At 42.0% G+C, this 15,142-nt stretch overlaps 1 protein-coding gene across 1 annotated transcript in view; it reads right to left on the bottom strand.

The window, feature by feature from the left end:
- pard3aa (par-3 family cell polarity regulator alpha, a) overlaps positions 1–15,142 on the bottom strand; it is a 295,125-nt gene that overhangs the window by 135,145 nt on the left and 144,838 nt on the right. The window contains exons 15-16 of the mRNA XM_071206980.1: positions 4,069–4,257; positions 3,392–3,562 (exon numbers count right to left, since the gene is read on the bottom strand). Of these exons, the coding sequence (XP_071063081.1) occupies positions 3,392–3,562; positions 4,069–4,257 (360 nt within the window). The remainder of the gene's footprint in view (positions 1–3,391; positions 3,563–4,068; positions 4,258–15,142) is intronic.

Below are 15,142 nucleotides of genomic sequence, written 5' to 3'. Positions count from 1 at the left end.
ATTCTTAATGGCTGGTTAGCAAGAGCAGTCGTAATCAACTGAAGACATTTTGTTACTTATTTAAGAAACTTCACTATTCTTCTACTCACTGTTATCCGGTGACCAGAGTCTTCCTTGACACATGCATGTTTAGGCTTGGAATTGAAGCAATAAAGGTCTCTACTTGTCAGATTTTTAATCAGGCTCATGGGGACCTTCCGGGGTTTGATCTCCATTAAAAATAGTCCTCTTACAGCGCAGTACATCGCTTTGTTAGACTCGAATACATCCTTAAATCATACTCAAGTACAGTATGCTTCTCTTTATTCCAAGGTCGGATCAAAAAAATCTAATTTCCACCCAAGGCAAAGGCCACTCATTGCCAATGCTTTAATTGCATCAGAAATAGACGAGGTACTCCACAGCAAACATGGAAGGAATTATCAGCAGAAGGAACCGGCATATTAAAACTTTGGGAGGATACGCCTAGATGGACATAGCCCCAAGTCCTGATGAAAGCAAATGGACTTCTGGAAGACCTAGGGCAATGTGTGGAAGTGTGTGTGAGGTTTTTGTTTTTTTGTTTGTTGGGTAGGGGGGTTATATAACATATTTAGTTACATCCCTTTGGAGAAAACGGATACCAACTCAGTGACTGGTGTATGGTTTTGCAAACACCCACCAAACCAAGCTTAACCTTAAAAGAAACATTACAATGTTCTCAAAGAAAATGTGACCAATGCTTAGCCAACAGGCCCTAGCGATGATGAAATCAAGGCAGTGGGGTGGCCTGGATACGCTGCCCCCCCCCCGATGCATTAGGCTGTGCTGCTCAGCTCCTCTCCCCTGCAGACAGTGATGGATCTGATTCATTTCAATGGTGGCCTCCAGTGCTCACTCCCAGTCGGCTGGGTGACAGTGGCAAACTGGCGCTGGCTCCCCACATATCTGCCTGGCCGACACAGGAGAAGGGGGGGGGGAGAAGAAATTGCCGGGAGCCTATGTCGACATTTAACTTTTCTTATTTCAGGGTTGCAACTGATCCTAAATTCTACATTTACCTTCTCATCTTTTCTCCACTATGAGTACATTAAAATCTCCTCCAGTGTTTTAATGGCACCTATTCAAACCATTAGGCCCTGAGAAAACACTGCACTCCAGCTCCGTACAGTGTTAATGGGAGTGTGATTTATGGAATCTAAAATGCACTGTTACATCTCAATCTCCTGCTATCTCATGGCAACTGATGTTGAAGTAAATGTCAAGTTATTAACATCGTTTCCATAAATGGATCAAAAATGTTTAACCTGAAAATATAATTATTCCACATACAAACGGTTGGTGTAATAATGACAGTAAAACATTTGAAGTTTCTGAAAAAGGGTTTGTGTGTGTGACCTTAACTGTCTGCTCACTGTCAGTGTGTCTACCTGTCTGCCTGCTGGTGAGGGATTAGGAGGACAGGAGAGTGACTGGACCGAAGTGATAGAACTCACTGAACCTTAGGGCTGAGCTCACCCCGCAGGGACATCTGTCCTCTCCTCCAGATTGGACAGGGTAGGGTCGAAGCTGTGTAGACTGAAACCAGCTCTGTGATTAAAAAAGGCATGGGGCTCCGTGTCGCTTTAGGTGCAGGTTAATCTATGAAATATGTCAGTCTTTTTAGATCCGTACATTTTAATGGTTGTAAAATGCATTTATAATAAATGGTATGTATTATAATTAAAAGGTGAACAGTAGAAGTATGAGGGTACATGGTAATCTTACCCTGAGGGGGACATCATATTTAATTTCAGCTAAAGTTAGGGCAGAGTTAAGTATTTTGTGAGACGATCCAGTGTTAGTTTTTCTTGCTTCAACAAAGTTAAATGAATGACACAGTAGAGTGTGTTTCCATGCAGTGCTGTTGTTTCTTCTGAGACCGGACAGAACAATTGGAGGGTTCATGGCGAGAGGATTTAACTTGGTGATGGTGGAAAACATAGCATGGCGAACCGCTCATAGGGTAATGCATTTTGCTGAGTAATGTTTTGTTTTTCACAGAATAACCACAAATCCCATTAAACCTGCTGCTTTCTTTTTAAGATAAATAGCAGTTACCTTCTCTGGTAGTGCACTGCATGCCTTTGTTTTGACAAAAAAGAAGAGGAATAAAATAAGGTCCTGTTTTTGTGCAATAAAGCAATCCAGCAGATGTAGGCAGAGATCTCCTTCAAAATGAAGAGGGATGAATCAAGAGGCAAAACTGTTATAGTAAACGTAATGCAGCAATGTATGAGTAATACCTGTGATAATTCAACTCCACTCCCTGGCTGTATTTATCCAATGTTCTACCTGTTAACTATGGAGCACCACATGTTGGGGGGTAAGGGAGGTGATAACGGACATTAAAACACGAAGAAAAACAAGCGCACAGAGCGTCGGGGGGGGTGCTCTGTAGTGAGACACAGAACACTCGAAGGCTTGCAGAGAGGGTGAAGGGCAGAAAAGGGGGGGAATGGGGCTATGTGTGGTACTCCAAACTGACACACAGCCACGGGACACAGGCTCCAATTAGAGTCACTGCAACACTAATCAAACCTGATCTACAACCTCTGGCTGCAGGGTGACTGATCGTGTGTGTGTGCGTGTGTATGCGTGCGAGTTGTATTCTAACATGTATCCCCAACACTGAAATAAACCGTGCTTAGTGTTTCATATTTAGTTAAATCAGGTTTGCATTCATTTAGGTTTCCAGTCCAGTATGTGTAAGAGTGTAGTTATAGAAAGGTAGGCTGGGATTAGCTCAATGTCACAATGGGCATTTCATGAAGTCGAAATCCCCTCACCTCAATATTCTTCACTGTTGTTGCCTTGTGACAAAAATCCACCAAGCTGCAATGCATATTCCGTTATCTGTCTATCCTACAGTGTTATTCCGCAGGCCTGTCAATCATAACCCAGTGAAGTGCTTCTTAGATATCATATCAAGGCCCACCGTGGGCAAAAAAAAGTCACATAGAATGGGGGGAAATTTGAGACGGTATCACCTATCTCACACAGGAAATAGGACTGTTTGAAGATTTGCATGATGGTCGCTTCCTAAAGGTCCTCCTCAAGCTATCTCAAAGCAACAATAACCTATAGCCAATGGCAATGTAGACGATAGCTACTCTCGTTTAGCATTCAGTGCTGGTGAAATGTGGCTATCAGTCTTCTTCATTTAACAGCATTTGAATTGGATCATGCATGTGTGTTTGTTGAGTTTTGATATACATTTTGTGTCTTGTGATGTGCACACATGAGGGAACTGAAATGTATGCTTCTTTGAGAAAAGGTAGCTCGTTCTAAATAGAATAAAGTAATCACAATCCGACTCCCTGTGATGCCTCTGAGCGTATTATTGTGACTCCTCCCTGAGAGTTACCCTTACCTCATTGTTTTTGGACACATGCCGGGCCACGATGAGCTGAATCATCCCTCGTATGTTGCCCTCAACAGACATGGATGTGCGCAGGGTTTCCATGGCGTCCTGGTTGGTCATACCATGCAGCGACTCCCCATTGATTGCAATGAGCTGGTCATTGACTCGTAGACGGCCATCCTGCAGACGAACCCCATCACAAAAAAGTTGGATCTGAGTCATAAAGTTCTTGCATTAACATCTTCTAAATAATGACTGTTTGTATTGATCATTGGAACAATTTGAACAAGAACTACATTTGGCAGCTGGGATAACATATACACCTTTTCCTAAAAAAAATCCCAATAAATACAGGAGTATGATCACTCGTTTCCCTATTTGTGTCTTGTTGGAAACATTTTGAATGTGTACATTATATGACAAACAATTCAAAACTATGACAACTCGAATTGAAAAGTGTATGGGTATAATACAATATATTATTCTTCAGGATAAGAAAATTCACAACATAGTAGTTAAGCCACTTAAACAGTGGGCTCCATGGAACTTGGTAGTCCACCTTATCCTTGTACTTATATGTAAGTAGGTCCTTAAGTTACACTAAATGCAATGACGGCAATTAATAAAGTGATGGTCGAATTGTAAGTGCGTGGGAGTAATGTAAATGGATGGGAGTGGTGACTTGCCTTGCTAGCAGCACCTCCATTAATTATGGATTTAACAAAGATGCCCAAGTCAGCGTGGTTCTCCTTGGACCGGTTCCCCTTGACGCTGACCCCCAGGCCTGCTGAGCCAGAGTCACTTAGAGGGATCTCAAAGGTCATGAACTCCTGTGTACCATCAGGGGTTAACACGATGTCGTCCTCTTCTGCCTGCTGTGGGTATTATTAAAGAGGGAGAGCGAGAAAGAGAGAACAATAAATAATTTGTTATGGCTTTGGAACATCTAAGAACAAGCAGTGGCAATGTAGTTGCTACATTGCCACTGTTGGATTCAAATATATGTGTGAAGTATACAACTCCAAATTTAACTTTGGTAAAAAACTGAAAGTTAAAAAATATATGTAAGAGAGAAAAAATCAACAGAAAATGAAATAACAGGGATGGTGAATGACAAGAAAATGAAAAAGCAGACGGGAGACAAGATAAAGAGAATAAAGATGAGGGGGGGGCAGGAGAAGAAAGCAAATGGATGGCAAGCATGTCACAAACCTCAGGGCTGTCAGCGTCAATTGGCCGTACTGTCTAGCCGAGCGTTGCTAATTCCTTTCTACTGTCATGAGCTCAGTGTAGGAGCAGTGGGGACAGCGAAGAACTTTGAAAGCGCCAGGTAGCAATTTGGTGCTCAAAAAAACATTGGGTTCCTTTGAACAACACCCCTTTGAAGGATAATTTGTGACACGTTAAGAACCCGACCCTCCTTCCCTGAGCGATCCATGGGCCTTTTGTTGAAAATTACCATAGTAGCGTTTTGTTGCAAGGCCTGTACTGCACATTTTCATGCCTGGTACACACACAACAAATGGTTCATTTCAGCTGCCAGAGAGGTGTGAGATAGAGTGTTGAGGGTCTAGCACCCAGCACGATCAATTCAGCTGGAAAACAGTCCATCAAACAACCACCACAGTCTGTTCTGACAATTTCCACTGGTATATAACAATGAGTATATTCAGCTAAACAAAAGTGGAGAATAGGTGTGAGAGACCTGAGGTATAACATACATGGTATTTACGTTTGTTGACTTCAGTAAAACCTAATCAAGATGTTAAAAATGTTTTAAAATTATTTTTGTTCAATTACTTTTGAGCCATGGTCGACATGCCTTGGCTGAGTCAATGTTTTAAAACCAAAAGTGTGTAGAATGAGTGGTTACTTTCCCTACAGATGTTCCTATACATGCCTGCTCAAAAGTTAGATCTGTAACACTGTGATTGGCCAGATTGTACAGTACATGTGTAGTTATTGCCAAGGCAGCCAAATACACACGAACAATGCTGGCGGTGAGCGCAATCAACCCCAGGAACCAACCGCAAGATCCTTTAAACAGACTCACATCGATACATGTGGGCACACACACACACACACACACAGCCAGATGGATGGCAGCCAGGTGTGTGCCCTTCACAGCTGATCGGATAAAGAGTAAAGCAGAAGAAAGAAAGGGAAAGATAGAGCATAGGGTGTTTCTCTTCTCTTTTTTTTCGGACACTGAAGAGTTATTAGGATGCAGCGGTGCGTTCAGGTGGAGGCTCTTTTCAACACCCTCTGACTGAGCCCCTATTCTCCAGACAGCCCTGCTGCCTGCCCCCTTTTCTCCTGCTTTTATTCTCCAGCTTTCAAAATAGCAGTACACCTGTCAGTACAACCTGTCAACTGGGCTTTGTGCGTGACTGGACCCACAGTCAATTCCGCCCGCTGGAATCCATTTAATCGCGCTGCATTTCAACACTTCGGTTTCTATTACAGAAATCACCGGCTCTTGTCAAGAAATGACCCGTTGCTTCCCCTCAGACGGCTGAATGAAGCAGATAGGGCATACGTGCATGTGTAAATATAATGCATCAGCAATACTTAACTTCTCATTCTTGTTTTTAGCATGCTTGAATTTTCGCTCCAAAAAGCAGTGATAGTCGTTATATTGAAGTAACTTTAACTCAACTTGTGTAATCAGTTGGTTACCAATGCAGGCCCATAGCAACGCAGCACAAACGGACTGTACTATTTCCATTTTGAAAAGAATGCTTGTGCATGAATGGCCATGTGTGCGTCATTGGCAGGGTCAGTCTTTATCTTTAATAAAGATGTTTTATCAAAAGAAAATAAATAAATAGTGGCTAAGAGTTATGTCCCTGGAGAGGCTTTTAGCCCAGCATTTGAACATAGTAATACATTGGAGGAAAAAAAATACTTTGGATGGACCCTGTCAGAGCATCTGTGTGTGTGTCTCTGTGTGTGTGTGTGTGTGTGTGTGTGTGTGTGTGTGTGTGTGTGTGTGTGTGTGTGTGGTGTGTGTGTGTGTGTGTGTGTGTGTGTGTGTGTGTGTGTGTGTGTGTGTGTGTGTGTGTGTGTGTGTGTGTGTGTGTGTCTCTGTGTCTCTGTGTCTCTGTGTGTGTGTGTGTGTGTGTGTGTGTGCGCGCGCGCGCGCGCGCGCCAGAGGTCACGTTAACCGAATATGTTCTGTTTTTTTTAACAATGACGGACAAATCTGAAAGCAGTCCGTCATTTTGACAGATTAGAACAAACTCGGAACAGCGCCAAAGTTTCCCCGCAGCGAGGCTTCGGTGTTATGCCGTGTTATGCATGCCCTCCAAAAAGGAAATCATACCGTTTCCAAACCCAACTGTGCCGTACAGATCATTGAAATGTCTGTGAGTTTTGGCTTTACGCTGTGCACGCTCCCGCGAGGTGCAGAAGCCATGCATGACATGGCGCATGTGAACTGTCCCCCCCCCCCCCCGTTGACAGTTCACGAGCATGCTCCCCCCCCTCCCCCGGCAGAGTTGTGTAAAGGTCGACGGGTAATTCTGGATTTTGACAGAAGTTTTACGATCCTGTCCGTCAAGAATGACGGGCAGCGACAAAGGCTAGCGCAACCTCTGGTGTGCGCTCTCCTCCAAAATGAAGACAGAATAACCACCCACTCAGAGCTGTGTTCCGGGAATAGCGGGCCGAGGCAGAGAATGAGAGAGCAGTGTAACATTTTCATCAGACAGGAACAAGCGCCGCTAGCCAAGAACGAGTTTGTCAGGCACTAGGCAGCTTGACAGGCCTCGTTGCGCCGACTCAGCTCAGGCAGAGCTGGATTTAACTACCTCTGAACAGGAGAGAAAGTCACCTCATTGTTCCAAGCTCAGCCCCGTGTATGCACCTGGGACAGAGGGAACACAAGTACTGACAATAGATGAACTGATGTAAAAGCACTGGAACGGTTGCATGCATAAATCAAAAAGCACCAGGATTCTTTTATTGATTTGAAATATGTCTGTTATCAGTGAAAAAGTCAAATACAGACTTATACATTTTCTCCAGAGGAAGCTGCACTTACTAATGATGGTTGAATGTCTCAAACGTCCCCCCTCCTACTTGCTGCAAAGTCATGAACAAACTACATCTGACTTTGAAGACATGTGTCCTTGAGTTCACAAGAGATTTCTGATATTTGATTGTCCCCTGTCAAATATCCAGCTCACATATCCCTTTTCCCTTCATAACGTAACGCTGTGTTCGTCGGCATCATTTAGGTTTATTTGCGGTATTCACGCCATGAAGGTGGAAGGGATTACTTTAATTGAGATACTAACGAATCTGTTTCATCAACAATGGATCAAATGAGCTACAGTTGCAAGAAAAAGTGAACCCTTTGGATTCTCCACACATAGCGTTGAGTGTTCCTTCCAAACAACTCAACTTTGGTTTCATCTGTCCACAGAACATGTTGCCAGTAGTGCTGTGGAACATCCAGGTGCTCTTTTGCAAACTTCAAACGTGCAGCAATGTTTTTTCTGCACAGCAGTGGCTTCCTCCGTGGTGTCCTCCCATGAACTCCATTCTTGTTCAGTGTTTTACGTATCGTAGATTCGTCAACAGAGATGTTAGCATGTGCCAGAGATTTCTTTAAGTCTCTCGCTGACACTCTAGGATTCTTCTTCACCTCATTGAGCATTCTGCGCTGTGCTCTTGCAGTCATCTTTACAGGACGGCCACTCCTAGGGAGAGTAGCAACAGTGCTGAACTTTCTCCATTTATAGACAACTTGTCTTACTGAACATCAAGGCTTTTAGAGATACTTTTGGAACCCTTTCCAGCTTTATGCAAGTCAACAATTCTTAATCGTAGGTCTTCTGAGAGCTCTTCTGTGCGAGGTATGGTTCACATCTGGCAATGCTTCTTAAGAATAGCAAATTCAAAACTGGTGTGTATGTTTTATAGGGCAGGGCAGCTTTAACCAACACCTCCAATCTCGTCTCATTGATTGGACTCCAGGTTGGCTGACTCCTGACTCCAATTAGCTCTTGAAGAAGTCTTTAGCCTAGGGGCTCACATACTTTTTCCACCCTGCACTGTGAATGTTTACATGGTGTGTTCAATAAAAACATGAAAACATATAATTGTTTGTGTGGTATTAGTTTAAGCAGACTGTGTTTGTCTATTGTTGTGACTTAGATGAAGATCAGAACACATTTTATGACCAACTTATGCAGAAATCCAGGTAATTCCAAAGGGTTCACAAGGGTTTCTTGCAACTGTATAATGCTGCAAACCAAACGTTAACCATCCTGTGTTTTGCTGTTAAGAGTCTCTAAAGTCTTATATTTGCTGTCATGGTCGAACCCCAATATATATTGTTGGTTAAAACTACGGTGCATAAAAGGTCCATGCTGTACCCAGGTACTATTCATTAAGGTCAAATATAATGTGAAACTATCTTAGGTAGTCAAGAGTGGTTATAATATAATTATTCATATTATCTGAATAACTCAAGTGACCACTCAAGTGACCACTTGGCCAGCTCGTCACAAAAGAAGCCAACGATGTTCTCTTTTTTTCCGCTCTGACACAGCTATGCAGTCACAGTCCATTATACGATTAAGACCTTTATTAATTAACACTGTGACAGGGTGGCAGCCATTAGTAATAATCTATTGTCCAGGCAGGGGGGGGGGGTGCAGAGAGGCAGCATTGGTGCAGAGAGGCAGCATTCGAGCAGAGAGACGAGCAGGTGAACAGAGGAGGCCAGGGAGAGAAGAACATTGCCTTTTTGTTTTGTTTCTACCTCGCTTAACTTGTCACCTACTAATAAGAAAGGTGTGTCAGAGTCACAGAGCTACAGAACAAGAGTAAGGTGCAAGGGAGAAAAGGGTACAGGAGAAGAGTGCAAATGAATCACACTTTCTTATATTCACACATAACTCGGAGTTCTCCGCACATCACTGCCTAAAACAATTAACACCGCTGCAAACGTCTTTCCACACTTGGCCTTTTTTGGCGACATAAAGGTCATTGGAAATGAATTTAAAAAGCGCTAAAAGAAATCAGCCAAGGGTGTAATTGCAAAAGTGGTGCATGGGTGATAAGTATTGTAACACAAATTTTCTCTGGCTGTGTTTTTCCCCGCAACATTTTCAGACAAAGGGGCAGAATATTAAATACCTCTAAGCCTAAAAACAAATCCAGTCTTTTTCAGGTACAATGAAGGGCTGAGAGGTGTTTCTGTTACAGAGCAGTGCTGGACATGACCCGCACTGCTAGCTGTGGCAGGATGTAAGTGTTTATAAACTAACTTAACACATTTTGACTTGGCTCTGACAAACTGGGTCTGTTATCCTTTGGGGAATTTCCAACGGGAAAGCTCATTTGGCTCATTAACAAAACAAAGTCAGTTTCTATGAGGGCATCTGAGGCCATATCTATCTTAATTGTGGCTACTGGCTTGTAATGAATGCACTGCTTGGATCTTAATGAAGCAACAAAACAATGACCTGTTTGCAGGCGTGAAACTAGATGTTTCTGCGTACGATTGAGGAAGCGATTATCTGTAATCAAAGATAGCATCAAGAATAAAAGTGTATTTCTAAGTGTACTTTGCAACTCGGAATGTTTGCAACTGTGTTTCAGTCGAACCACAGTATAGACGCACATCATGAAGCAGATGCCTCTCATTTCAATCTAATGGTCTATGAAAAGAGCTTTGCTATGTCCAACTGCACATGTACACTTCAACCGATTATGTGTTCTGGAAACAGACGCTGAATCCCCTTCAGAAGAGTGACTGTCGCCACAAGTGGCCTTTAACTACCTTGTGTATCGGCATTGCACAATGCTACGGTGCACCCTCTCTTTCTCCGCACTGACAGCAAGCATAATTATGGAAACAGCTGCTGAAAAGTGCTAAACGAAAACAGGTGGCGCCGACGAGACACGCTCGGAAATCGTTAACCAGGCTGGCATTGTCTTCCACCACGCTTGGCAGCATTTACTTTAATTATGACGGAGCACGTTTCTGAACTCTGCGCCTTGATCAGAGAATCTTTCTATAGGAGCCAAATTAATAATGTGGGAAAGACTCATCAGCATTCTTGAAAAAGGAAGGTGATAAACAAAAGAAAAGCACAAAGAGAACAGAGAAAAAAAGTGTAAAGTCTCTGTGTGTCTTTGCTTAAAATCAGGAAATAAGAGCCAAGAATGAACTTTACGAAGCTTTCAGTGAACACATGGATAAAGTGTCTCTACAAGAAGATGCTTTTTGGAGATGGTGAAGAGCTTTCTGGTGCCATGGTAACACACTGGAGCTCTTACCTACCAGATCATCATGCTCTGTAATTTTAAGACATTTTAAGCCATGAAGTGGTGGAAAAAGTGACCTTTGAAATGCATCCGCTGCTGCCAAACTGCTCTAAAGAGCTCTGCAAATGTATAAATGCCCTCAATAATTGCAGGTTGCGAAACCATGTCTCTACACTGCTCTTCCCGAAAGGTCTTTAGAGCAATTCCTTTAATTTAACTCCACCTGAGTTCCAACTGTATTTTTTAGAAAAGATTTACAAAGCAGGGGTCAGCTATTTCCGAACAGTTTTAATAGTGGAGCAATTTGCTGATTACACTCAATTATATTCGAGCAGCTGCTGTTTTTAAGTTTTATCATTGAGTATGACAGGGAATTCATCATGGAAGATGTGTGTGAATATCTGCGAAAAGGTCCCAGCACTTTAAATTATCAGCTCTACCAATGGGAAATGCCTCATCTCCTCAAGTTCTTTGCCATGTTTTGCTGGGGTGAAATATCTGTCTCTGTAACCTGCCGTTAATAAAAAATAAAGTCCTTAAAGACAGGCAAGAAAGCCTCTGTCTTTAGCACTTTATTAGGAAAAGTTGCAACATATTACATCATCCTTTCAGTGAAAAAGCACTCCAACAGACATCTAATTATATTAACACCAAAGATGTCATATGTTGGCATGGCTGTAGATGCTGCAAAACTCAAAACAGAAGCACTGTTTATCACCACTTCAGTGGAATAACCCTACAGGTTTATCATCATTTGAAAGCTGCGCTCTTCTAGCACATGCTTTGTGTTTGTTTGTGGAAGAAGATGTAAGCCAATGTGGAAGTTAAAAGTTGTTTCCGTCTAATCTCTTAAATGATTTATATATTTTGCATTTAAAAGCAAATTGATCATATTGATCAATTCTGTATTGTGTAAAATGGTCTTGCTCATCGTTAAGCACAAACTCACTAAAGAAATGTCTTGTTCTGTACGTGCAAACCCCCTTGGAAATAAAACCGTTAAATGGATTCAACATAAGTATAGACCGCAGGTGTAAGCTTAAAGATGCATCCATTGCCAGATAGTCTTGTTAGAATCACATTAAGGAACCCTTGTTGTCAGCTTGGATGTTATTTTTCCATAATCTACCTTTACAACATTTAACAAAACTCTCCTAGACTTAAGAAATAACAATAACAAAGTTAAATGATATGTTGAGAAGTAAATAAAAGACTGAGGAGGATGAACTTGGCTCTGCGTCAACAGATCTCTGTATCATATATTTGCCTCCAAAGACGGGATCATCTTTTTCTGTTTTGAATCAATTCATTTTTCCTCTACCCACTCGGTAAATGGATCTTGGCAGTGATGAAAACAATACAGCTTCACAAGTCTGTTCTTGTCTTCAACTTATAAACAGGGGGGTCATAAATGGTAACCTCAATGTAGTGCTGGCAGTACAACAAAAGCCAGTTGTGTAACACTGTTAGCGGAATGATCAACAAAAGGTACATAGATATCATCTGCTGTAAATTATTGCAAAGCAACACTCATGATGATTGCCTCGACTGGGAAAAGAAAAACAATGGTGAGCTTGTTTGGAAGTATGTTCAATGTCAGTGAACCCAATGCCTTTATTTCTAAGGGACTTATATAAATAGGATTTCAGCCAAAGCAATTGTGCAAACATATGGAGTACTCTTGAATGCCTCGATTACAGTCCAGTGGTAAAAACATGATATTGAGGATTTTAAACCAGGCCACCAGGGTTGGCACTTATAAAACAGGCCATTAGTCTGCTATAATTGTCAGCAATACTGTCATACTTCTTTCTACGGCACACCCCAGCATTCGCACGAGTCATACATTTTGCGGTCACATCAATCAGAGGCCTGAAATTAATTGTGCGATTAAGATTCTCATTGCTTGGCAGATATAGCTACTAATGGATCAGTGACAAGTGTGATATGATCGTAAAGAGGGGATTTTAATGTACTGTTTAATTGCTCTTATGTGGTCCACGGTGTTACAACAGCAGCTTCACGAGCCCATTTCTTCTCCACGGTCCATAGTCCCATTGGAAGTAAAAAACATACTGCTTATCTCGGGTCATGCAATGATGTTAGGGCAAGCATGGACAACGTTATTATGGCCCTCGAGCATATGCGACTAATGAAGCCCATACTGTGTGTCAGGTTTTACATTTTAAAGGTTTTATATTAGGCATGTGTGGTGTTTGAAATAGTTGTATGAACAGACAAATTATCCTACGTGTAGCAAGGGGTTTATAACTATATTTCTAGGTGCATTAATGTACATTTCCATCACTGGCAGGGAATGTTACCTAATTTCTTAAATTATTACCATTGCTCGTTGCACATTGAAGCGTGACATTTGACTTGGTTATTTCAGGAAAAAAGGGAGCTGAGAAACCATCTCTACTTCACAAAGCTGCTGGCTGTGGACTAAAGGCTCAACGTCGCTCAGATCTGTAAACACAAACAGTGCTGCACGCTGGGAGATAAATGCCAACAATAAAAAATATTCACTGGCAATGAGTGGGAAGTGCATGTGCCTTTCTTGCTTACATGTGCAAAGTTCAGTGATGTTTATTTTTTATGTGGCTGAGGATGCTTTACTATTGAGCCTTAATTTGGTCAGTGTTACCAGGCGACATAGAGGATATATCTGAGTCAAAATCAAACACTATTTCCTATCCATTCATGTTTAAATTGATGATCTTTTTCCATTAAAATGTCCCTTTTTATTTAACTTTTGCTGCTCTAACCCCTAAGTCTCTTTATGTCAGATGAACTCTTTCGGTTACTTTCACCTGTAACAGAAACCATTACAAAGGTGTGAAGACACAATCAATCAAAGATTATTCATTAAGTTTCCTAGAGATGACAACGCACTCCTATTCATACACCGAGGGATTCCTGACAAAGTCTTTCTCCCGCTGCAAAGCAACCTCCTTTTATGATGAAAATGACGAGTTAACCTCCAAACCCGTAGGGGGCAGCAATCCTTTTGACTTTCTCCCTTTAGTCTGCCTGAAAAACATTGATGCAAACTCCCCGAGCTGTCAAGTGAAGGAATAACACAGCATAAAGTGACTTTGTTCACAAAGCCATTGATCAGCGCTCCGACTTAGTCTGCAGGGTTTGAGCTGAACTTTTAGAAAGAACTCTGTCATCACTATACTCTTCTTTCTACTAATGCCTTATCACCTCAAGGTAACAGGGTCGTCCTATACAGTAGATCCAAACGTGTACAACACAACAGAGACAAAGAGTTTAAAATATCACTATTAGGAATTATTATAAATGTCTATTATGGTGGAGGGTAAAGGTTCAAGAGAGGGGAAAGAGGTATGAAAGGGCAAGCTTATTAGAGATGAATCCAGTGTTTGGTAAAGGTTAAAGCTGCTCTACTTCCCAGATACAACATACTGTATCCTCCTGAAAATGCCTATCGATATCCTTGGAGTAAAAAGCGAGAGGTAAGTAGACAGGCAAAGACGGGGGGAATCACAGAGACAACACCCCACTCTGCTTTATTGCCATTTAACCTTTTCTCTTTGCAGCGAGTACATATTTATTGAAAGCTATCGAAAGCTACTGCTATTGCTACTGAAAGCATGTCAAAATACACCCCAACCGTGGTAACTAAAGACTCTATGCAAACATGCTGGGAGGGTAAATGAATCCCTTTGGGGGTGCATGCAGTACGCACCGGCATACAATAAAACATCAAAACAAAAGAAGACGTGGAGGGATTTTTTGCGCTGACATTAAACATCGGCAGGCAAATGTCAACTAGACAAAAAAAATTCTCCTTGCTATTTTCATCTATACGACTAAATCTGATGCTAGTGTGTGTGTGTGTGTGTGTGTGTGTGTGTGTGTGTGTGTGTGTGTGTGTGTGTGTGTGTGTGTGTGTGTGTGTGTGTGTGTGTGTGTGTGTGTGTGTGTGTGTGTGTGTGTGTGTGTGTGTGTGTGTGTGTGTGTGTGTGTGTGTGTGTGTGTGTGTGTGTGTGTGTGTGTGTGTGTGTGTGTGTGTGTGTGTGTGTGTGTGTGTGTGGCTATACGTCTTTGACAGATGCCGGCAGCTCTGTGGCATGTCACATACGCTACAATTTAAAACATCAGCGCATTGTCATTGAAGGGAATTCAATGAATGACAGAGCGTAAATGATTGTCTATACTTGTGTGTCTGAGGTGTGTAGTATGTACACACGCACGCACCCACACTAACACTAATGCACCAATTCAGAGTGTGTGACAGAGGAGGCAATTACCAACCATGCTTTTCCTCCATGCTTTATTTGCAATAACTGTCACCGGCAGAGCCTTGGCTTCCTTATCTGATTTGTATGAACATACTCTTAGGGATTATTGAGATTTGTAAAAGCACTGCTGGGAAATGTCGAAAAAAGTACGGAGAGGATAAGAAAAAAGGAACAGTAAGTGAGTGAGTGGAAAGGGATGGTGATA

The sequence above is a fragment of the Pseudochaenichthys georgianus genome, chromosome 20 (genome assembly GCF_902827115.2).
Source record: "Pseudochaenichthys georgianus chromosome 20, fPseGeo1.2, whole genome shotgun sequence".
In the NCBI taxonomy this organism is placed as follows: Eukaryota; Metazoa; Chordata; class Actinopteri; order Perciformes; family Channichthyidae; genus Pseudochaenichthys; species Pseudochaenichthys georgianus.
The sequence above is the reverse complement of the archived record's forward strand: the minus strand, read 5'-3'. Positions and strand labels throughout refer to the sequence as shown.